The sequence below is a fragment of the Bubalus bubalis genome, chromosome X (genome assembly GCF_019923935.1).
Source record: "Bubalus bubalis isolate 160015118507 breed Murrah chromosome X, NDDB_SH_1, whole genome shotgun sequence".
Taxonomy (NCBI): domain Eukaryota; kingdom Metazoa; phylum Chordata; class Mammalia; order Artiodactyla; family Bovidae; genus Bubalus; species Bubalus bubalis.
In genome coordinates this window covers 40,715,530-40,740,420 of record NC_059181.1, presented here as the reverse complement: position 1 = coordinate 40,740,420, position 24,891 = coordinate 40,715,530, and the positions used below count along the sequence as shown (strand labels likewise).

The following is a 24,891-nucleotide window of genomic DNA, read 5'->3' as shown; positions in this document are numbered from 1 at the left end:
TAAATTTTCAGTAAGCTACCCAAGATCTGGAAGCTAATACATGATGAAGCAGAGATATGAACCCAGACAGGCTGCATCTGGAAGTCATAGTTTTAAACAGCTATATACATAAGGACTCTCTCAGAAAAATAAGCAGATTTTTAGTCATCTTTCAAAACTGTGTCCTCCATAAGTTAGGTGTATCTGTTTTGGCGAGTTTACTATATGAGCCTAACTCATACCTGGTTCTGAATTATTAGCCTTCAGTATTTAGCTTATTTTTTAAAAATTACTTACCTTGCTGACTTTGGATTTTATTATTATAAAAGTATATATCATTTCATGTTTATAATTTTGTGTAATTTCTTAGGTACACTTCATGTCGGAGATGAAATTCGAGAAATCAATGGCATCAGTGTAGCCAACCAAACAGTGGAACAGCTGCAAAAAATGCTTGTGAGTAAATGAAAGTCTCTTTTTCTGAAATCAGCTTTCAGTTCATTAACTTGTTTATTAAATAAGGGGTCTTCTTTTGTAATCTGGTACCCTCATCTGCGTGGTCTTGTACAACATTCATAGAAACTGAGAACTAGAAAAATGTTTACATGCAGCAGAGCTTAGAAACATTTTGCCCATTTTCAGCAGTGTGGGCTTGAACATTCTCCTTTCAGCCCTTTGTCTCCTGGTTCTTAGTGAGCAGATGTTTAAAGAAAACCTTTGCAGTTGTGCGTACTTGTGAACTAGTTTCCTACTGACCTCAACTCTGCTGACATCAGCAATGTCGGAAACCTCTTTCCTGTGTAGCTGAGTCATAGCCAGCTATATGGGATTTCTCTATAGAGCAGGGAAAAGGAAACTCATGGTAGACCAGGCCCTTTTTTACCATATATATCCAAAATTGGTGTTCAAATTAGGCTTTGGATTGGGGCGGGCTGGGTGCTGCAGAATGACGGGCCCTGGTGAGCAGAGGGAGATGTTTAGACCTCTGGTCCTGCACCTTCTTCCCACCGCAGTGTAGCAGCCTCCTGTGCTATTTATATCTACTGAAAGTACAGTAAGCACCACAGAGTCACTGACAGTCAAAACTAAGGCCTAAATTATGAACTAAAAAGCAGATTTTATGGAGTACACCATCATCATGTAGCCTCCCAAATATAATTCTTACATAATTACTTGTTCTGTAGTCCATTTCAACTTGTATTCACTTTCAAAAGGCATGTCACTTAGAGTTGTCTCCGCATCTATGAAAAGATCACCGTCAGAGGTCTGTTGCACCATTGCTGTGTGAACAGGGCAGTCAGCCTTGACTTTGCAGGGCTGTTCCCAGGAGCAGCCTCCTTTGTTACTGTGAGCAGTTCCTGCTTTTGTAACTCGGTTTCGTTTTTAGGCCCCTGTGCTGTCGGCTGGCTTGCACTAAATACCCCCGAAACGTTTTTAGTGGTTTCTTACGCGTTGTTGTGTGCAACATTTGTTTGTTCAAAGAGCTCTCCTTTCTGTTTCCTCCAGCGGGAAATGCGGGGGAGTATCACCTTCAAGATCGTGCCAAGTTACCGCACTCAGTCATCGTCCTGTGAGGTAATAGCTCTAACGAAACACCCCATCTCCTCTGGGTTCTTAACTAACTGTCTGCTGATGGCTGAATGTTTTGGCTTCTTCTGGGAAATTGTTTCTGCCTGTGCTGTTGATCACTGCACACCAATTTTACAACAAAGATAACGGAACAGAGTAGGTCCCACCCACCTACTCAGCCCTCTTCCACGGGGTTCTCCTCAGCACCTGAACTTCCTGCAGGCTGGAAGCGAAGCAAAATACATAGAGAGAAGCTCCAAATAATGACAGAGGTTTAATCAAGAATGAGTCTCTGGGGGAGGATGAAAGATGATAATTGCAATAATGTTTCCAGGAAGTATATTCACTTCCCTTGTTAAGAAATCACATTAGATAGTTCTTCTTTCCAAGAATCTGAAAAGTGGTCTATTTCTTGTTAAGATAGAGGTATTCAAATAATTCTGACAGGTCTCTAGATGGATTTTAAGCCTGTGAGGAATTGATAACTGATGTTATTAGTGGAATAGAGGTTTTTACAACCTTCTGTGAAATTGTTTAAATTGGAATGTTATCTGACTTGGAAACAAGTAAGTGTTCTAGAGTAATACAAATCCCAAGTTCCTTTCTTACAGTAGGCTTATCCTTGAGAAACTGTAGCTTTCCCAACCTGTATTATTCAGTTTGCTGTTGGTTAGCAAGTGAGATTCAAAAATCATTCTTTTTATATTTGGAAATATGAGCCAGCCTAAGTGGGGGCATCCTTCGGTCATTGCACCTTCAGTTTGAATATTTTTTTCTGAAGCTCGCACTTTGATGTGCACCTTCCAAGTATGTATAACATCAGTATGAAGTACACGTTTCCTCCAGTGAGTGTTTAAGACTGGCTGGCACCTTACTGGAACCAGTCTAGAAAATTGAATTTGTACTTAGGAGAAGTTGAGGGAGAAATTACAATGTTTCTTCCTGTCTCTAGTAATGATGTAAATTTCACAAGAAAAATCAGAGGCTTCCTGTTTTCCCTAAACCTATTGAAGATAGGTATAAGAAGTTGTAGTTTCATCAAGTATATTTTTAGTGAGCCATGACAAGTGGGGTTTCTGTTATACCAAGTCTTGAGCTCCTCTTGGTGGCTTTTTATGGAACTTCAATTACATTTCAAAACAAAATACAGAACTGCTTCTGTTCCAGGATTCATAGTTTTGAAATTTGTTACCTAGTACACAAACCTTGCTGGAAACGAAAAACTGTCACATGCATCTTTTACGTCAAGCATTCTGATATTCTAAAAATCATAAGTGGTCCTCATACCATTTCACATCTTGGAAGAAATTTAGTAAATCCAATTGGTTTTTGTCTTTTTGGCTCACTAGCCAGAAGATAGTGTTAGTTATATAAGTTTCTCTTGTGTTTTTGAGTGGTTGAACTGGTTTTGACGTAAGACCAGTAGGACACATATAAATGCTATGCTCTTGAGTAAAAAGAGCCCCCTCTTACCTTCTCAACCTCTGAATAGTAGGAATCAAGGTACCTCCCCCCCCCAGTCTCTTTGACTCTCCTGTCCTCTGGCAGAGTTCAAGCCTGTGGTTGAATTCTTCCCAGCTACAACAGTACTTCCTAAAGAAAGGCTCTCTGGCTACATACCTCAGCATCACCCTGGCCATTGGTAATAGCGGGGACCCCCACCCCACGTCCTGGCCCTACTGACATGAGTCTCTGGGGGTGGCACCTCGACATTCTGCTCACTAACATCTGAGAATCTTCATCTAAGAGATCCCATTATTGAAAGGCCAACAGGTTCCAGAAGTTTTCTTTAAGTCTTCTAGAAAAAGTAAATGTCTTTTGAGCGGACATGCATATTTCAAAGATTTCCAAGAACTCAACTAAAATTTTAAATACTTACTTTCATCCTCTCCTTGTTTTAACATTATAGTTGATTTGGACAACAAGGGAGTGGAGCCTGGAAAGGATTTTGAGTGCGTCATATAGTATAGTTGGCTGTGGCTGCTGGAATCTTTGCCAAAAGTGTAATATTTGTAGAGGCTCAAGATTATTGTTTTAATTAATCTACTAAAACATTCTAAAAAAATAAAGGTTTCTTCTCTGGTCTATAACTGTCTTTTACCCTTATTAGTAATATCTAGCCTAGAAAGATTCTAAGGTGATTGCAATGTAAGAAGTCTTTTTTTAAGGTTCATTTCACTTCCCTGGTGGCTCAGACAGTAAAGCGTCTGTCTATAATGCGGGAGACCTGGGTTCAATCCCTGGGTCAGGAAGATTCCCTGGAGAAGGAAATGGCAACCCACTCCAGTACTCTTGCCTGGAGAATCCCATGGACGGAGGAGCTTGGTGCAGGCTACTGTCCATGGGGTTGCAAAGAGTCGGGCACGACTGAGTGACTTCACTTCACTTCAAATTGTGTCATTCAGTAATTTTTGATACTGAGGTACCTAAAGATTATTAAATACTTTTAACACCTAATTTTCAGTTAAAAAAAGATATGCAATTGGAATCTTTAGCACAATGTTATAGTAATCTTTGTCACTTTATAGTAGTTGATAGGATTTTAATATCAAGTCACCCTTCGGGTTCTCATTTTAAAAAAGCAAAGGTTATAGAATGTTAGAGACAGGAAAGAAATGATTAATGAATGACACAGTCATCACTTACAACATGTGAATCTTCAGACTGCACAAACATTTTTTCGTGCTTCTCTGAAATCATGCAAGTAAGTCAGTATGGCACCTTTACAGCTAAAACCTCAAAGGAAATGGTTGTCAGCCTGTGGTTGTAACTGTTGATATGAATATCTCTTGTTTCTCTGCTGGTGTTCTGTGTTAATGAACCTTGTGTCTTATTTCAGAGAGATTCCCCCTCCACTTCCAGACAGTCCCCAGCTAATGGTCATAGCAGCACTAACAATTCTGTTTCGGTAAGAACTCTAGCTCCACACAGCAAAGTGTGACAATTTTGTTGGTGCCACCTGCCATGAGTGTTCTAGTTACATGTGTTCAGTGGAAATATTGTCTTCTGCCAATATACAAGGCTACTACAGCTACAATGCAGTTTACTCCTGGAAAATCTTGTTCTTCTCATTGAAAATACCTTTCATTAGTTAAATTTTAAGAACTGTAGTTCAAGACTGCTTTGGTCATTCTCAAAATATTTCTGTGTCACCCAGCTACTGTCTATGACTTTGCTCAAAGTTATGCAGAGGATGTAAATGAAAATTTGTTGAAATTTCTCAACATTTTTTTTTCACTTGTGAAAGATAAAGAAATGTAAGAATTTTGCAGAGTAGGAATTTGGGTATTCTTGGGCTTTGTAGTTGTCTATTCTGAGTGATATCAGCAACATGTTTAGTTTCCGCTATCTAAGTTTATGAATTGGTGTGCCCTCTGTTATTGTGGTACGTGCACATACTTCTGTGAATTATAAGCCTTGCCTGGATATGAAAAGCAAAAGGAACTGGCTTCAAACTGCACTTAAGCCACGCTATTATCACATCTTTAACACAAAGTACTTTATATTTTGACTTGAACTTGGAATTTTACTTTTTGTCAGAACTATCCATTTTGGAAAGTAAAAAGAATTGTTTTTAATTTATGTAAGCAAATGGGAGCACTTATAGGTGCAGGTGTGTGAATTTTTGAAATATTTTGAAATAACAAAATCTCTTAAGTTGCTGATATTGCTGTTAAAAATGAGAGTTCTAATGATACAGCAGTATCACTCTTTTCCTATTAACTTGCCCTTTAAAAATTTATCATTTTTATGAGGTAAATTTGTAAATAATTTGAGATAATTTATAAATAATTTGAGATCACCTCAGATGGAATGATATAAGTAAGAGAAATGTTAGAAAATTTCCTGTGACTTTTATTTGCAACTTCAAAATAGGCTACCAAAGGAATTCATTTATAACAGTTAACATTTAACAACTCTAAGATGGTAAAAAATCCATACAACCATTGAATTTTTCAAAATCTTAAATGGTTGCAGTGACTAAGTTGAAAAGGGCAATAGCTCTTTTGAGTTTTGGGGGGGGTTTTAAATAGGCTGTTTCACTTGCAGTGGCTTTTGTGTTGAAGATGCTGAGTTGTTTCTTAAGAACACATTTCTCTCTGCTTAAATTTACCTGCTTTCTTCAGCTTGCTGCTAAATGGCCTGGGTTTGATTTTTCTTTTTTGATAACTCAACATTTCTGAGAAATGGAATAATGTATATTATCTCTTTACAACTTAAATCTAGCTCATTTTTTAACCATAATGTAACAGAACACACAAATTACCTTGTACTCTTTGAAAAGTAAATGAAAATTTTTCTCCTGGGTTGGCTTTATTCTACAGGACTTGCCATCAACTACCCAACCAAAAGGACGACAGGTGAATAGATATCCTCTATAGAAATTTCTCTAAACTGAGCTGCTAATAGCCAATCCTTTATTAACCCTTTCCATCCCATAATGTCTGCATTTTGGACCATAACATTTGAGCATTGAGAGCTTGTACCATTTCATTTTAACACATTACACATGACTAATTCTCTATAAGGATTTTTTCCCTAACATCTTTGTAGCTGTGATGGTTATTGTAATTTCAACCTGATCATTTTGTGTTGATGGTTAAGAATTCAGCCTTTGGGGATCTTATGGGCCGGCCTCTAGGGTGGAAATAAATTTTTAAAGGCTACAAAATACTTCGAATTCTAAGAATAACTAAAATGTACATTCCAATGAACATTTTTAAGCAATAATTATCTGAAGTTTGAAGGTTTTTTCTTAATTTGTATCTGCATGTGTATTTCTAAAAGCCATATACAGTGGGGAAAAAACAACAACAGAAAAATCCTGGCTTTACATCCTAATCAAACATGAAAAGTTAAGTGCTGCCTGAGACAAGCAACTTTTATTTGCTGGCACTTTGAGTATAAATTTTAGGTGCAAATGCAGAGACTTATAACTTTTATAGGCTGGATTTCTGAAAAGAAACAAACAGAATAATAACACAATAGTTCCAAACCCTTCAGGTTGGTTTTACAGTGACTTTAATATTAATATTCAAATGTAATTTCAAGATAGAAATTTTATGGAATTTTTCTTGAAATGTGCTCTTAAAAGTAATCAGATTGGGAGTTAAGATTTGCATAAACTAGCACCTGATAGAAATCACTCCAATGATGCAATACTGAATATCTAGCACCTTGTTTTACATTATTTAGAAATCCAGTAATTCATAAAATGGTGCCATGTGATAACCCCTTGTATGCTAATCTGTTTCCTTTTATATTTACTAGTTACCTTTACATATCATAAAACTCAGAGCCTTGAACTATCCATCTCCTGAAGCTCTGCAGATTTTAAGTGTTACATTGGCCAACGTAGGACTTAAATTCATTTTTCTTCTCGAAGAAGAGTAAAATGCAAATATAAAGTAGAAATGCTATTTGCAAAATTAAACTACCTTTAAATGCTTTTTTAAAATGTTTGAATTACAGTTAAGTTTATCAGCAGTGTGTAGACACACTGCCAGTTGTCATGGAGGCATTTTATAGCACGTTACCAACACTGAGTTCTTGCTAGTTTCATATCGTGCTGCTTTATGGTCAAAACCTTCCCTGAATGCTTGTGGTTATGGCTTAAAGCCTGCCACGTGATCATGACAACTTACCCATAATATCAACTACATATATGCAGATTTTCAAACGGTAAGCATATTTCACTATAATTTTAAGCCTATTCTGTTATAGTAAAAGCAGAAATAAAGTCTTTATTGAACAAATACCTTAAGTGTTCTATCCAAATAAAAAGAGCAGAGATTTGTAACTGTACACATCAAAAATAGTACATTGTTCTAGTGGTAGCAGTTTTCTGTGTTGTATTTCCATGCATCATATTTGTGTTCACCATCTAATGTCCTGTTCGTATTGTAGTGTTAGTCCATGGTTATTCAGTTAGAGCTGACTGTTTTCTTTCATGTCACTGTGGCGTTTTTTCTTACAAACTCCTGTTTTATAGATCTATGTAAGAGCACAATTTGAATATGATCCAGCTAAGGATGACCTCATCCCCTGCAAAGAAGCTGGCATTCGATTCAGAGTTGGTGACATTATCCAGATTATTAGTAAGGACGATCACAATTGGTGGCAGGGTAAACTGGAAAACTCCAAAAATGGAACGGCAGGTCTCATTCCTTCTCCAGAACTTCAGGAATGGTATGTCTGTGTTGTGTTGTTTTGGTTTCTCATATAAACGAAGCCTGGCGAGCCATTTTCCACCTTTATATTTTGCTGTTTTATAGGGTAAAACCTGTTTAATATATTATTGTTTGCTCTATTAGCCAAACGCAATTCAAATGAGTCTGCCGAGAATTCTCAGTTGTCAGCCCCGAATGAGCTCCTCTTTATAGAGTCAGGTCTTTGTTTCACACAGGAGAGGAAGGTCTAGAGAGAGGCTGAGTCGGGTCATAGTCACATCGTGATCTCTTAGCAGAGCCCTCTACGCCTGTATGCTCTTTCCAGCCTTTTAGAATTGCATTTTTTTTTAATGTACCCTCTCTTTGCGCCTCCACATGCTCTCACCAACCCCATTCCACTCCACCACCAGTGAAAAACTCAGATGCCAGGATTCACGGTCACTCCAGGTATTTAAAGTGTTTCACTATTAGAAGGGAGACAGAAGCTTCGTTCTTTACCCTGCCAAGTCTTTTAAAATGTGTGTCAGTTAGCAAGTTTAAGCTTTGAAAGCAGGTTAAAATCAGGCAGTTTTCAGACATGTTTTTAACTCAGAGGAGTTAGGGATTATTGTATATTTTGATAAAATCTATTTCTGTTATTAATGTTATAATTTGCTGTTTTTTGAAAAATGCTGATAGTTTTACCTTTGTCTGTACTTTGGCAATATATATCAGAAATCTAGTGCCAAAGAGATATCTTCAAAAGAGAGAGATCTTCATGTCCAAAATACTTATTTGAACCTAACTAAAAGAGATTAAAGGCATCAAGTTCATAGACGCATAGTTTTTTTCACCCAGTTTTTTACTAATTAAAGGGATTTTTCAGTTAATCTCTTTTGCTTGATCACTTCTTTCAGCTAAATTCCAGGGTTCCCAAAAATACTTTTAAATTTAGCACATTGGAGCTAAGAACTTCAGATGCCATCATTTTATACTAGGAAACATAGGCCCACATAACAGAAGTAGAAGCCTTCCCTCTGATGCCATCTTTGGGTCTGATCTTCAAAAAACAGTTTAAGCATTAGTGAGAGGAAAGTGATGTCTAAGTCCTTTTGCTAGTGATATTATTATGTTAGCACTGATATTTACATTTTACAAAATGTGTTCTTGAATGTTGCCATATGTGAATGAGTGTCGCTTGAAAATATTTATGTAGATTCTAGACCTCTTCTCCCTGGTCAGATCATTTGTATAAATTATGTCTCACCAATACCTATAACTCTTAAGTCCCCTGGGGGAAGCCTGAGAAATGACAGTGGAAAAGCAGATTTGCTTCCTGTTGCCTATAATGGTAGACTAGATTGTCTGGACCAATCCTCCTGGTGGAAAAAAATGAGAAGTGCTGCAGAAAATATGTTTTTGAAAATTACCTTAAAAGGTATTGGGGAACTCAGTGACCAATTTTTATATGAAAGCCATTAATCAGAGCGGTAAAAATGAGAGTCCAAAATTGGTCCACTTTGCCATGAGGGCATTCTATTACTAAGAACTTCTCTGCCAGAGGACCAAGGTTAAGACCCAGTAAGGCCTGTATAAGTAGGAGAATCAGTTAGGAAACCCATCCCACACTGTCAGGACTGCAAAAAGCTATATCCCTAGGTTAAGAGCAAACTGATAAGCATTCCCTTACTTCCCTTCCACACCAGGGGACTGTAGAGAAGGATGCCTTGTCAGTGAGCAGAGCAAAAGGAAAACAAAGTTCCCCTGAAAACATTGTGGCCTCTGCTGCTGCTGCTGCTAAGTCGCTTCAGTCGTGTCCGACTCTGTGCGACCCCATAGACAGCAGCCCACCAGGCTCCCCCGTCCCTGGGATTCTCCAGGCAAGAACACTGATGTGGGTTGTCATTTCCTCCTCCAATGCATGAAAGTGAAAAGTGAAAGTGAAGTCACTGAGTCTTGTCTGACTCTTAGTGACCCCATGGACTGCGGCCCACCAGGCTCCTCCATCCATGGGATTTTCCAGGCAAGAGTACTGGAGTGGGGTGCCATCACCTTCTCCGTTGTGGCCACTGGTCTACCCCAAATGAATTTGCACCCAGGTACACATAGCCTGGGACAGCCAGGGAAAGTCCAGCTATGCATTTGATGTGAGGTTTCTTGTTTACTAATACTTCCATATATCTGTTATAGACAAATGAAAGTCTCTGAAGGAAAGCACTTTTATCCTAGGGCTCCTCCTAACCACCCACAGCATGGACTTTCTCCAGGGCAGTGACCAGCAAGTCAAAATACGCAGGTGCACATGGAAACCAGTGAGCAATAACAGACACCAGGAAGAGACTCAAACCCGCATCATATATTAGAATTAGGAGACCAAGTAATATACATATTACTGATTATTAAAAGCCTGCTAGTAAGCACAGTTGTTTAAAAAAGGGGGGGGGGGCTTCTATAAGGGCTTCCCTTATACCTCAGTCTGTAAAGAATCTGCCTGCAGTGCAGGAGACCTGGGTTTGATCCCTGGGTTGGGAAGATCCCCTGGAGAAGGAAATGGCAACCCACTCCAGTATCCTTGCCTGGAAAATCTCATGGACAGAGGAGCCTAGTGGACTGCAGTCCATGGGGTCGCAAAGAGTCAGGCACGACTGAGTGATTAACACTAACTATGCTTCTATAAAGACCTACAAGACCTTCTGGAACTCACACCAAAAAAAAAAAAAAATGGCCTTGTCATCATAGGGGAATGGAATACAAAAGTAGGAAGTCAAGAGATACCTGGAGTAACAGGCAAGTTTGGCCTTGGAGTGCAAAATGAAGCAGGGCAAAGGCTAACAGAGTTTTGCCAAAAGAATGCACTGGTCATAGCATTCTTCCTACGACACAAGAGATGACTCTACACATGGACATCACCAGATGGTCAATACAGAAATCAGATTGATTGATTATATTCTTTGCAGCCAAAGATGGAGAAGCTCTATACAGTTGGCAAAAACAAGACCAGGAGCTGACTGTGGCTTAGATCATGATCTCCTTACTGCAAAATTCAGACTTAAATGGAAGAACATAGGGAAAACCACTAGGCTATTCAGGTATGACCTAAATCAAATCCCTTACAATTATACCATGTAAGTGACAAATAGATTCAAGGGATTAGATCTGATAGAGTGCCTGAAGAACTATGGACAGAGGTTCGTAACATGGTACAGCAGGTGGTGATCAAAACCATCCCCAAGAAAAAGAAATGCAAAAAGGTTGTCTGAGGAGGCCTTACAGATAGTTGAGACAAGAAGAGAAGCAAAAGGCTAGGAGAAAAGGAAAGATATACCCATTTGAATTCAGAGTTCCAAAGAATAGCAAGGAGAGATAAGAAAGTCTTCCTCAGTGATCAATGCAAAGAAATAGAGGAAAACAATAGAATGGGAAAGACTAGAGATCTCTTCAAGAAAATTAGGGATACCAAGGGAACATTTCATGCAAAGATGGACTCAATAAAGGACAGAAATGGTAAGGACCTAACAGAAGCAGAAGATATTAAGAAGAAGTGGCAAGAATACACAGAAGAACTGTACAAAAAAGATCTTCACAACCCAGATAATCACGATGGTGTGATCACTCACCTAGAGCCAGACATCCTGGAATGTGAAGTCCAGTGGACCTTAGGAAGCATCACTACAAACAAAGCTAGTGGAGGTGATGGAATTCCAGCTGAGTTATTTCGAATCCTAAAAGATGCTTTTAAAGTGCTGCACTCAGTATGCCAGCACATTTGGAAAACTCAGCAGTGGCCACGGGACTGGAAAAGGTCCATTTTCATTCCAGTCCCAAAGAATGCTCAAACTACCACACATTTGGACTTATTTCACATGCTAGCGAGGTAATGCTCAACATCCTTCAAGCTATGCTTCAACAGTATGTGAACCGAAAACTTCCAGATGTACAAGCTGGATGTAGAAAAGGCAGAGGAACCAGAGATCAAATTGCCAACATCCATTGGATCATAGAAAAAGCAAGAGATTTCCAGAAAAACATCGACTTCTGCTTTACTGACTATGCTAAAGCCTTTGACTGTGTAGATCACAACAAGCTGGAAAATGGGAATACCAGACAACCTTACCTGCCTCCTGAGAGACCTATATGTAGGTCAGGAAGCAACAGTTAGAACTGGACATGGAACAACAGACTGGTTCCAAATCGGGAAAGGAGTACGTCAAGGTGGTATATTGTCACCCTGGCTATTTAACTTATATGCAAAGTACATGTTAAATACCGGGCTGGATGAAGCACAAGCTGGGATTAAGATTGCTGGGAGAAATATCAATAACTTCAGATATGCAGATGACACCACCCTTATGACAGAAAGCAAAGAAGAACTAAAGAGCCTCTTGATGAAGGTGAAAGAAGAGAGTGAAAAAGCTAGCTTAAAACTCAACATTAAAAAACGAAGATCATGGCATCCAATCCCATCACTTAATGGCAGATGGGGAAACAATGGAAACAGTGAGAGAGTTTATTTTCTTGGGCTCCAAAATCACTGTAGATGGTGACTGCAGCCTTGAAAATTAAGACACTTGCTCCTTGGAAGAAAAGCAATGACAAACCTAGTTAGCGTATTAAAAAGCAGAGACATTACTTTGCCTACAAAGGTCCATATAGACAAAGCTATGGCATTTCCTTTCTCTAATTCGGAGAAGGCAATGGCACCCCACTCTTGCCTGGAAAATCCCATGGACGGAGGAGCCTGGTAAGCTCCAGACCATGGGGTCGCTAAGAGTCGGGCACGACTGAGCGACTTCACTTTCACTTTTCACTTTCATGCATTGGAGAAGGAAATGGCAACCCACTCCAGTGTTCTTGCCTGGAGAATCCCAGGGACAGAGGAGCCTAGTGGGCTGCCGTCTATTGGGTCGCACAGAGTCGGACACAACTGAAGCGACTTAGCAGCAGCAGCAGCATGGTTTTTCCAGTAGTCATGTATGGATGTGTGAGCTGGACAATAAAAAAGGCTGAGCACAGAAGAATTGATGCCTTCAAACTGTGGTGCTGGAGAATACTCCTGAGAGTCCCTTGGACAGCAAGGAGATCAAACCAGTTAATCCTAAAGGAAATCAACCCTGAATATTCATTGGAAGGACTGATGCTGAAGCTCCAATACTTTGGCCACCTGATGTGAAGAGCCAACTCATTGGAAAAGACCCTGATGCTGGGAAGGATTGAAGGCAGGAGGAGAAGGGGATGACAGAGGATGAGATGGTTGGATGGCATCACCTACTCAATGGACATGAGTTTGAGCCAACTCCAGGAGATAGTGAAGGACAGGGAAGCCTGGCATGCTGCAGTCCATGGGGTTGCAAAGAGTCAGACATAAATGAGTGACTGAACAACAATGCTTAAAAAATATCTTCAGAGTATGTGGGGAGGGATGAATGGCATAACAGATTCGAAATAGAACCTAAAGGAATTTCCAAGGACAAAAAAATGCACTAACAAAAACTTAGTGGCCACATACCTATTACAATTTTTTTTAATTAAAAAAATTTTTAATTAAATTTCTAAACATTTTTTAATGTTTTCATCAACAGGTCAGTGGATAAACAAATTATGGCATATCCATACAATAGGATGCAGTTAAAAGAAAGGAACTATTGGTAACACACAACAATATGAGTGAAACTCAAAATCACTAGGCTGGGTTTCCAGGCAAAACAGAGAACATACTATATAATTCCCTTATATAAAACTCTAGAAAATCAAAACTAACCTTTAGTTCCTGGGGATCTGTAGGAGGAAGGAGGAATTACAGAAGGACATAAGAAAAGTCCTGGGATGATGAAAATATTTGTTATTTTGATTATGGTGATGGTTTCATGGGATGTATAATATTTCAAAACTGAAATTTTATACTTTATATATTATTTTCAGTTTACTTCAGAAAAACTGAGCTCAATACAGTTGCAAAGACTATAGAGGGAGAAAGGAATTCTAACTAGAATAATGAGGAAGAGGCCCACTGGGCAGTATGTTCCCTTGAGATGTTGAGGAGGACTTTGGAGGTACAAGAAGACATTCCCAGCTGAGGGGAAAAAGAATTCCTTGTTGGAAAAGTGAATTGGTCTCTAGAATGTCATATGGTAGACATGTAATGCTAATGAGAAAGATTTGAAACAATCCGATCAGCCAAACCCAGAAGCTTTGTTTAGATGTATTGGTACCAAATCAAATTTTTCACATTCTCCAGATGAGAAATCAATTTTTTTGAACCCAAATACCTTACCTTCTTTATCCATGGTAAATTTCATCTTGCTTGACAAGGCCCATCAGTCTAATCCTTGGATATGGTTTGAGTCCCTGAATGTGTCATCCCTTCCCTTGCCTACTAGATCCTCATCCAAGTCAGCAATAAATGTTAAACATGTGTTTGAAATTTCCTCCATGTTGACCTAAATTCTAACAGTTTTCTTGCACTTGCAGAACTAAAAGAAATAACATTCATTTCCTGAGTGTCTGGTAAAAATCAGTTTCATTCCTCTCTCGTTACACCACACATGACCACACCACAAATTTTTACCGGGAACTTTTTTTAAGCTTAAAATCATTTCTTGTAAGATACTCTGTACACTATAACATAAGCTTCACGAGGTCAGGATTTTTTTATTTTGGTCTCTTAACCTTTCAAAAATGCCTCAGTTCTGTTTAAGTTTCCAAAGAGCATATGCCTCACAGAAGCTGTAGTTATGACTAAGAGCACATATTGGCTTGTACTGGAAGAATTCCCAAAGGTTTCATCAGCCTCCTCTGGATGCCACTTAGGTAATATATGGAGATTGACGTTGGTACTGTTGCTGAGAGACAGTTCACATTATTTCCCAATAAATGCCTTTCTCCTAACCAAAAATAAATAAAGCCCTCAATGAGCAAGAGAAAGAGGCAGGGAGGAAGGACTCTTCAAGAAAGTAGAAGAGAATGCTTCCTGACACATTTCATAATCCCAGTGTTACCCTGATACCAAAATTCAATACATTTTGAATATGTTAAATACCCATATTCCTCATGAACACAGATGCAAAATATTAACAAACTGAACCTAGCAATATACAAAAAGAAGAATACATCTTGACCCAGTAGAGTTTGTACTGGGAATGCACAGCTGGTTCAACATTTGAAAACCGATCCACCATATTAACAGATTAAAGAAGAAAAATCCACAAAGTCATTATCATTAGATGCAGGAAAAGCATTTGTTAAAATCCAAAATCCATTCATAATTAAAACTCTCACCGACTGTGAAATTGAAGGGTACTTCCTTAACCTGATTGAGAGCATCTACAGTAAACCTATAGCAAACATAATTGGAAAGGAAAAAAAATTACAGGTGATAGGATTCTGTGTAGAAATTCAAAGAAATCTATTAATATATTAATATATATATAAACAATTACAATTAATATGAGAGTTTAGCAAGATGGCTGATATAAAAATCATTATACAAAATCAATTATATTTCTATTTACCAGTAAAAAAATAGAAAGTAATTTTTTTAAATACCCTATATAACACCATAATACTATAAAGTACTCTTGCAAAAAAAAAATAAAGCTCAAGTTTGATTAGACCTCTAGATCTAATTAGTTGTTTGCAAGAAATACAAAAGACAGAGGAACTTACTAAAGACACCACAGGGGTAAAATCAGAAACTATAGGACAATCAACCAGTTTCTGCAACAAATAAATTGCAAGAAGAAAAGGGGGAGGGGGAAGAAGGGGAAAACTATAGGTTTAAAGGGAATTTAAGAATATTTAAGGAGGAAATAATACAAAGTTGGATTTTTTTTTTTTTTTCAAAATAATCTTAGGGTGCATGCTCAATCGCTGAGTCATGTCCAACTCTTTGTGAACCCATGGACTGTAGCCTGCCAAGCTCCTGTCCATGAGATTTTCCAGGCAAGAATCCTGGAGTGTGTTGTCATTTCCTTCTCTAGGGGATCTTCCCGACCCAGGGATCAAACCCGTGTCTCCTGCATTGGCAGGTGGATTGTTTACCACTGCACCACCTGGGAAGCCTAATCTTAGGGTGGGTAGGTTGTAAATAACGCAAAATAACCCATGAGTTAATAAATGTTGAAGCTGAGTCGTAGGTATTTGAGGTTTGTTACACAGTATTATTGTATATGTTTGAATTTTTCAATATTACAAATTTTTAAAAACCATTTATAAAATCTTTTTAAATCAACAACCTAGGAACAAATCTAATAAAGTTGTTCAAGACATTTAGAGGATAAACTATAAAACTTATTGAGACATTAAAGAAGACCTAAATAAATGAATAGACATACTGTATTTAGGGACTAGAAGACTTAATATTGCAAAGATATATATTCCTCCCAAATTGATTAATAGATTCAATTCATTCCCAACCATTTTGAAATTGACAAGCTAATTTTAAAGTTTTCATGGAAGTGCACAGAATTGGAAATAGTCAAGATGCTCTTCTAGAAGAATAGAGAGAGAGGACTTGCCTCAATGATACCAGGACTTACTATAAAGCTTTGGTAGTTAAGATAATAAGGTATGGGCTTAGAGATGCTCAAATAGGCCAACTGAAGAGACCCCCTAAACACACTCATACATAGTCACTAGGGAGGAATGAATAGACTTTTCCCTAAGTTATTCTGGGATGATTGTGTATCCATTGGGGGGGCAGGAAATGAGAGAAATTGACCCCTAACTTCGTACTATATACAAAAACCAGTTCTGGTATATTAAAAACCAAAACATGAAAGACAAAATTATAAACTCTTGAGAAGGTAATACTGGAGAATATCTTTAGGGACAAAGAAGGATTTCCTTAAAAAGATAACAAAAATGTTTCCCATAAGTGAAAATACTGCTAGATTTGACTAAAAACTAATAAGTTGTCTTTATCAAACACTATAAAAAGATTAGAAAGGCAAGCCACAGAGTGGAAGAAGATACCTGCATCATATATAACTAATAAAAGTGTAATATTCGGGCCGTATAAAGACTTCCTACAAATCAATGAGGAAAAGACAACTGGATAAGAAAGTAGTCTTTGAACAGGCACTTTACAAAAGAAGAAATCCAACAGCCAATAAGCATATGAAAAGATGTTTGATCTCATTAATGATCAGTGAAATACAAAAACAGTGTTATTTCACTGCTTATCCACCATGATGGCTAAAACTACAGACTGATTATACCAAGTGTTGACATGGAAGTGGAACAATAGGAGCTCTACACTGCTAGTGGGAGAATAACAAGTCAGTACAACTTCATTAGAAAACAACGCATCATTTCAATGGCATTGTATGGCATTCTGATAGTGTTTTTGAGTTCTCCTTATACGTGGTTCACTCAGGGACCCCCACGTTGGCCCACAAGCAAAGTCATTAAGTAAGCAAAACCTTCTGTGGCAATGTCCTGAAAGGCAAGTACTTGCTTAGACTGAACCTAAGAGAGCAACTTATTAATAACATTTATGCATATGTTACCAATGTTGAATACTGTAATCATGTAGAACAGAATTATGGTTTTTCTGAATGTAACCCTAACTGAATTCAATCATAGTTTTTTTCCCTACCTAGAACCTCCATGTTGTAATAGTACATTAGGCAACTGCTGTGCCTGCTACTGTGATAGAGAAATGATTTACATTTTTGGTTAAAATTGTTTGCAGCAGTCACCCAAGAGATAGAAAGATTAACTGAATTAATATATGTAAATTTCCTAGAAGAACTCCTAACACTAAATTGATAAAAGCTAATAATTGAGAGAGCAAGGATTCAAATCAGACTTGTGTCAACTCAAAATCCCACACTCATTGCACTGTATTTCATGACTATATGTTTACTTCTCTTCTGTGTCATCAGTTATATGTCCAAGTGACAATGTTATTTTGTTAGAAACCTGCGTTTTTTAAACATTTCTAGGATTCTAGATTAAGGAACTTACCAAAACAATGTGCCACCTAAGAGCATGGGCTCTGGTGCCAAACTGTCCTCATTCTCCCACTTATTTAGCTGTTTGATCAGGACAAATTAGGAGCTTCCTGGGTGGTGCAGTGGTAAAGAATCTGCCTGACAATGCAGGAGACGCACAAGATGTGGGTTCAGTCCCTTGGGTCAGGAAGATCCCCTAGAGTAGGAAAATGGCAACCCAGTCCAGTATTCTTGCCTGGAGAATCCCACGGACAGAGGAGCCTGGTAGGCTACAGCCCATGGAGTTGTAAAGAGTTGGACACAACTGAGCGACTGAGCACATGCACACACATGGGACAAATTAATTAACCTCTCAGTCCTTTGATCCCCTCATCTCTGTAAAACAGACACAATTTCACAAGTTGCTAGAAAGATTAAATGAAGGAATATATGTAAATTTTCCAGAAAAGTACCTAACACTAAATTGATAAAAGCTAATAATTGAGACAGCCAGGATTCAAATCAGACTTGTCTCAACTCAAAATCCCACACTTACTGCACTGTATTTCATGACTATTATGTTTACTTCTCATCCGTGTCATCAGTTAAATATATATGTTCAAGTGATAGAATGTTATTTTGTTAGAAACCTGCATTTTTTTTAAATGTTTCTAGAAAATTTTCAAGGAATAAACCTTTACTGAATAATTTGAAGCATTTCTGAGGAGTTTGTTCATGCAATTCATTCTTCAAATGACTGGTTTTTCTCTCTTATCAGCATAAAACTTACATTTGTGGGTTTTTTTTCCCCTTTCTTTGTGTGCTAGGCGAGTTGCTTGCATTGCCATGGAGAAGACCAAACAGGAGCAGCAGGCCAGCTGCACTTGGTTTGGCAAGAAAAAGAAGCAGTACAAAGATAAATATTTGGCAAAGCACAATGCAGGTAGGGAAAAGTACGACTTACTAAGATGGGTTAAACATCTCAAAGACCAAAGTAGATGTCACACCTCAATTCCGTCTTCAGAGTTCTCTGTCCAAAAATGTCACCACATGCAATCTTTCATCAGCTTACAAAACTTTTAAGAAACCCCTCCCTTCAATTATTATGTTGCTTATATTTGCCAAATATTTTACAGAGTTCTACTTTATAGGAAGAAAATGCTATGTGGAAACAGAACTCTCTGGAACTCAGAGAACCCAGTACATTAAGTCCTGCCCTGAGAAATGAGAGATCGAGGGCTTGCCAAGTCACCAGGATTCTTGCCCCTTGCTGAGATTGGTTTTGAGCAAGTACCCTCACCCCTGGCTCCTCTCTGGCCCTAGGATATAGCCCTGTGACACATTCCTAAGAGCAAATGTGCATTCTTAACAGAGCTGTGATTGATTTGAAAGAGCACAAATGGCATTGGTTCCTGTCAATAGTCTTCCTTCACAGTACTTCCTAGCTCCTAAAAGACCAAGAACGTTATCTTGGCCTGCCCTTCATGGTATGTTTGTCTGTTTTGAAGCTTGCATTCAACTTAAGTCAAAATAGTCACTCATTTGCTAAGAACTGAAATGAATACAAAAAAACCATGCTCTGTCATTGCAGTAAAATTCCCAGAAGACTCACAGGATGTAACTTAAGTTAAAGAAACTGCATGATGATATAGAGTAGGATTTACTTACTTTTAATACCTTCTTAATATGACTCCTTTTATAAGGAACTTTTTCTGAGGAATTGCAAGCCCCAACATGGGCATTAGGCTAGTTCCCAAGGTTTCAGAAATAACTCTAACATCAAATATATGGCAAAAGAAAAAAAAAATCAAGTGAATGCAATCATGCATACCCAATTAGATGGTATAATATTTCTGACAAATATGAAATGCTTTTCCCTCTGTAGAATGTTTTATTAGCATTTACCAGGAAAAATTATTTTGAAACTCTGAATGATTCATTTCTTGATCTGAGAGTAAAAGTAAACACTTTGAAGTACTGTTTAATGTGGAATGAATGTGAGGGACCACATGGCTTAATTTTAAATGGTTCAGTTAAATAAGGAATCTTTCCCATCATGATATTTTTATTCCAATAAAATGGATCATCTCTGATTAAGCACCACTATAAAACACTAGTCTAATAATGGCATTTTTTGTTTTATAAAGGGAAGAAATATTTAAAGTAGATTAGTTAAATATAAGTAGTTAAAACTAATTGTAAATGCTTGCATAATACTATTTGAAGAAATTCACTGTAGTATCGGCAGAATGTTGTTTAACACAAAATGTCAGTGGTTATTGCTAAGTCTCCATAATCACCTTGATTTCCATCAGCTTCTAACAGGTTCAAAAGGTCTGTTGACATTACATATATATGTATCACCTTGTAATTTTTATATAGATGGATTAGAATTAATTTAAACCTAGAAAAGCAAAGAAACGGCCAGTGAGGCTGTTAATCCGTCCTTAGCTTTTTATACTTACTGATAGAGGGCGTGCAGACATGAGTATTCAGTTTGTCGGTACTCTTTAATTCAACTCTGAGGAAAAATAAGTCAGTTGAAAAACTAGAATCTCTAAATTCTGACAAAGAATCCATTGCACAGTTCATTTAAGAATTTTACCAGAGAACCAGTATCCCATCTGGTGGTCAGTCCACTTTTTCCATTCTTTGACCACGGGGGCACCACTGACCTTCCATTGTTCCCATTCTCTCTGATTCATCATAGGTGGTACTTGGTGAGCCTGCAAACACACCTGTAAGCTTAACAGCCAGCTTGAGCGAGGACCAGGAGTTAGCACACCTGAGTAACCATTCAGCTCAAGCAAATCATTTGACTCCTGTGGGCCTCAAAATGAGGAAATTGGGTTTTAGTCCCTCAAGGATATCTTTGCCAATTCTAAAGTTCAGTGGATCTCAGGTTATCTCATCACTGGGCCTGACAAATGGATATCATTTAATGAAGCCAAGTACTCAGTTGCTGTCCCTTATCTGAGAGTTTAGCTCTGGTAAACGTTGCCCATTATATTGAAGGCTTTATCACCCCTGATAGAGAAGGCAGGAGCCTCATAGAGATGGAATAGGATTGCTTTTTCTCTGTCGTCTTTTAACACAACTCTCCTATCCAAAACCATGGATGTATCTAAGATCTTGTAAACTTAAAATTAAGAGGAGTAGCAAAGACCACCACCACTTTTTGTTACCTGTAGCATCTTCCTAAGCAGTGATCTTCCTCAAGTCCTTTCTGCCACCTCTCTTCAGCTTTCTTCCCCATCACAAACCAACTCTTAACCTTTTGTTAGTCATAAAGACCAGAAGAACCATTTGCTTATGACCTTGACTTTATAAGAGATGAAACTGTCAGGAAGGAAAGTCAAGTATTTTATCAGCTGTTCTGCTTTTAGCTATGATGAAAGTTTACCCTAATACGTGGTGTTGTTGACATAAAGAATTGCTCTAAAAGAGAGAAACACATACTGTTGACCTCCAATGGGAAAGTAAATGCTTTGAGTACTTTGAAATATCATATTTTTAAATACCAAGAACTGGACAAATAGGTTCATAGGCCACAAATCAAACTATATTTCTGAAAAGGGTTTTCTGTTTTATTCAAGAGTTGATTGTAAAATACAGTAGGGGATCTTCCCATAGTCCTCAGTAAAATAAAATAAGGGCCATTGGGATTAACATATACACACTACTACATATAAAATAGGTAACCGACAAGGACCTACTGTATAGCACAGGGAACTCAATATCTTGTAATAACGTATAAGGGGAAGGAATCTGAAAATATATATATAAACTGAATCACTTTGCTATACACCTGAAACTAAAACATTGTTAGTCAGCTATACTTCAATTAAAAAAAGAAATGCCACTGATTTTTATACATTGAAAAATAATTTTTAAAAAATAAGGACCATTTTTTTTTCCTTTCTTTGAGAATTCTGCAACTATTGATAGCAGGATCCAAACCTCATCATTAAATTCTGAAGTTGTTTATATTTGTAGTAAAAATGAAAGACGAGAACTTTATTAAGACCTAGAACTGATGGAAATGATAAAATACTAGAATTAATTATTTCCATTTCTGTTACCTGGAAATTGCACATGTCTAGTTAAAGCATAATTCTATTCAAACTGTTGCCTACTTCTCACTTTATATAGTGGGAGTCTTATCAGCTGAATGTGACCCATAAACAAATGTTGTTTTTTCCATACACACATAGTGTTTAAAATAATCATCTGAAAATCAAATATTTAACATAAAATCTTGGTTTCTTACCTTTCCTTGAAGGAACGGAGTGTGCTAACATGGGGCCCACTTCCTCCCTTAGCGACTCTAGGCTGTTGAGGTCCCTCTTGGTGGACACTCATTCTACAGGATCCATTGTCTCCAGGGCTCCATGCTTGCACGTGGCCCATTCACTCAAACAAATGAGCTGCCAGGCCACTGCGGGCGTTTGTGTGTGCGCTCAGCCCAGTGTTCCTGTGTGAGATTTCTCACCTAAGTGGAGGTTTAGTATTTGAAGATACTATGTGGCTTTTCCTACTGAGACAAGGAATAAATGTTAAAGTTTTTTTATGGAAAAAGATTCTACTGGAGAATAGTTACCTAAATACTTACAGGTGTCTTGAATAGCTTACAGAGAAGTTAGGACCATGTGCCAGACTGTATTTCTGAAGCCTTAGGAATAGATTTGATTATGTTTGAGTTTTACAGCAAATACATTTTCTATAAAACATAAAAAAAATTTTGTCACAAATTCGACACAAAAAGCACTGTCGTGCTTCTAGAAGAACTATACTCTTTGAGGCATTGAGATTCCTCAGCCCTAGGACTTCCAAAATCAGTTTTAGGTCAAGTTACTAATACAAACTTTTTTCTTAAAGTCTTCATTAATTCATTTTTTTTCATGTTAAAGCCCTGAGCAGTGGTATTTAAATATCCTGAGAAACCCCATTTATATACACAAATATGAACAAATCTATAGAGGATTTCTACAATACCATTCATAGGTGTGTTTAAATTATGCTTAATACCACAAATTAGTACTGTTTAATTTTAAAATCTATTACTTTTGTTTTCTTTAATACCGAGAACTCTAAAGACAACTGAAAGTGGCCCTGTTGACAGTTTTTTTTAATAGTAAAAGTAATAGGCAGATGTGATTAGAAAAGACACAAAATGAAAAGCAAAAGACTTCCACACCTATACTCCCTGAAGAAGGTTTCTTGTAATGATTTCCAGACAAAATTTGTATGCATCTGCTAGTATATAAAACCCACTGACTTATATATAAGGTTATTGTTGGATTTTTTATTAAAATGAGTTTGTTTCTTAATGTGATTTATTTGCCTTGTGTTTAGAATATTGCATGGTAAAGTTTCTTTTGTGCATATTATACTTTTATTTTACTAATATATTAAAAGCCATATTTCAATGACCCCTGTACATTTTTCATGCTGTCTTACTCCCAATGGCCTCTGTGCATGTAAGTAACCTGTTGAGTGACTGTGCCTCTTTGTTTTTGACAATTTCCTCTCATCAAGTCCCTTTCTTTTAATCAGCAAACAACTTAAAACCTTTAAAAGTTCAGTCTCTAAGTGTTCTCCTTATATTCCTTGTATGTCATATTTGAAAATATCCTCTTTTATTGTTTCTCCATCCTGTGGCCATGTGATGATTTCATTTAGACCAGAGTAACCTCTTCATGCTACTCATTTATGATTAAGATATTGATGTGTAACATATCTGTTCGTTTGTTTGTCATATTGATTGTTAATATCTAACTCATTCTTATGTGGTTGAAAAAAGATGACTTAATTCAGTAAGATTGAATAGAATCTGTAGAGGGAAAGAGATGTACATACCATTCAGAAAAATATGTGTCAACATCTTGCTCTTTTGTGAGATGCTTGATTATTTCTAGATACTAAAATATATCAGCTTGTTGATGGACCTCTTTCATAAGCATACTTTTCTTGATGGACATAGCACTCAGAGGGCAATAGGTATAAAGAACAATGCCGTCTGCTCTCCTTTTATTTTTACAACTCTTCGTCACCATTACCACTGCAGCATGACTAGCTAGCTCTGCCATGCAGAGAACCTCCTGTTCATTTCGATTTTGTGAATCTGCCATTCTAAACACAGAAAGCATTTTGTGGTTTTTAGCTGTTGCTAGAGAAATATGCTTTAAAGTCTTTCAGTCAACCTTTATGCAATCAAGTTATCAAAGGAAAACAAATGCACAAATACCCATTAACATGCACTAACCCTTATTTTTAACATATTGTATTTCTCTTTTTTAATATTTTGGGAATTATACTTCTGTTTGTTTGTTTCTGATCTATTGCATTCCAGAGTATCCTATTTTGCATTTTAAGGTTCTTTGCTACTGGGAAAATCACAAATGTTAAGGACTGAGCTAATATTCAAAAGCATTTGGCCATATTGTTTCAGGGAATAGATGCTTCTCTTAATGATTGACTGAAGCATTGTAGATTCCTCTATTACACCATGGAATCAGTTTCATGGAATTTATTGCAACCCCTCTAAAATCCAGACCTTATTCAATATTCTTTAAAAAAAAAAAGAAAGAAAGAAAGAAATTTCAGTGTGTGCCTGACAACATTTGGGTAATACCACATAGAAAAAAAAATTACAGGAACACAGATACATGATTTTAACCTTCTTGTGAGAATTTTCAAATGTATGTGAGAATCGGACTACCTTAAACTTCAACAGGAACGGTCATCCTCTTGGGAAAGTTTTTGTAATAGTTTTATTAAGAATCAAGTTTCAAAAAACTATTTTTAAAGCTTTTCTTCTCAGTCTGTAATGATTAGAGAACTCCCCTTTTGCAAAGGTTTCCAAGTTCAGACTGCTTCATGCTTCTTCTGGTTCTATCCATCCCAACTTACCATACACAGGCTGACAAAGTTAGGGGTCCAGTGAAGCATGTTCCCCTACTTACACACCCAAGACTTTCCACTGAATGGATAGCTAGCTGGGTTACAATAAAACCTGTGAGATGCTCATTTCCAAAGTTTGTGAAATCATGCTTACAGAACTTGACTTTGACAGAATCTAGCATGCTACCTTCAGCAACTCTGCTGAAAGAAAGAACCGTCAAGTTAAAGACCAGCTGTCCACGCATCTCTCATCCATCCCTAGAAATAATCTAGCTGGACTCTTTCTTGGTTAATTCTAGTTGCATTCACGCTATATTCATGTTGGTCACTGTCTGGAGACTTTTTCTTTTTAGTATTGC

At 37.5% G+C, this 24,891-nt stretch overlaps 1 protein-coding gene across 1 annotated transcript in view; it reads left to right on the top strand.

The window, feature by feature from the left end:
* Positions 1-24,891, top strand: part of CASK (calcium/calmodulin dependent serine protein kinase) — a gene marked incomplete in the record, with an annotated part of 361,613 nt that overhangs the window by 320,365 nt on the left and 16,357 nt on the right. Inside the window, 6 exon segments of the mRNA XM_045164543.1 lie at positions 350-435; positions 1,486-1,554; positions 4,388-4,456; positions 5,874-5,909; positions 7,541-7,737; positions 18,457-18,572. Of these exon segments, the coding sequence (XP_045020478.1) occupies positions 350-435; positions 1,486-1,554; positions 4,388-4,456; positions 5,874-5,909; positions 7,541-7,737; positions 18,457-18,572 (573 nt within the window).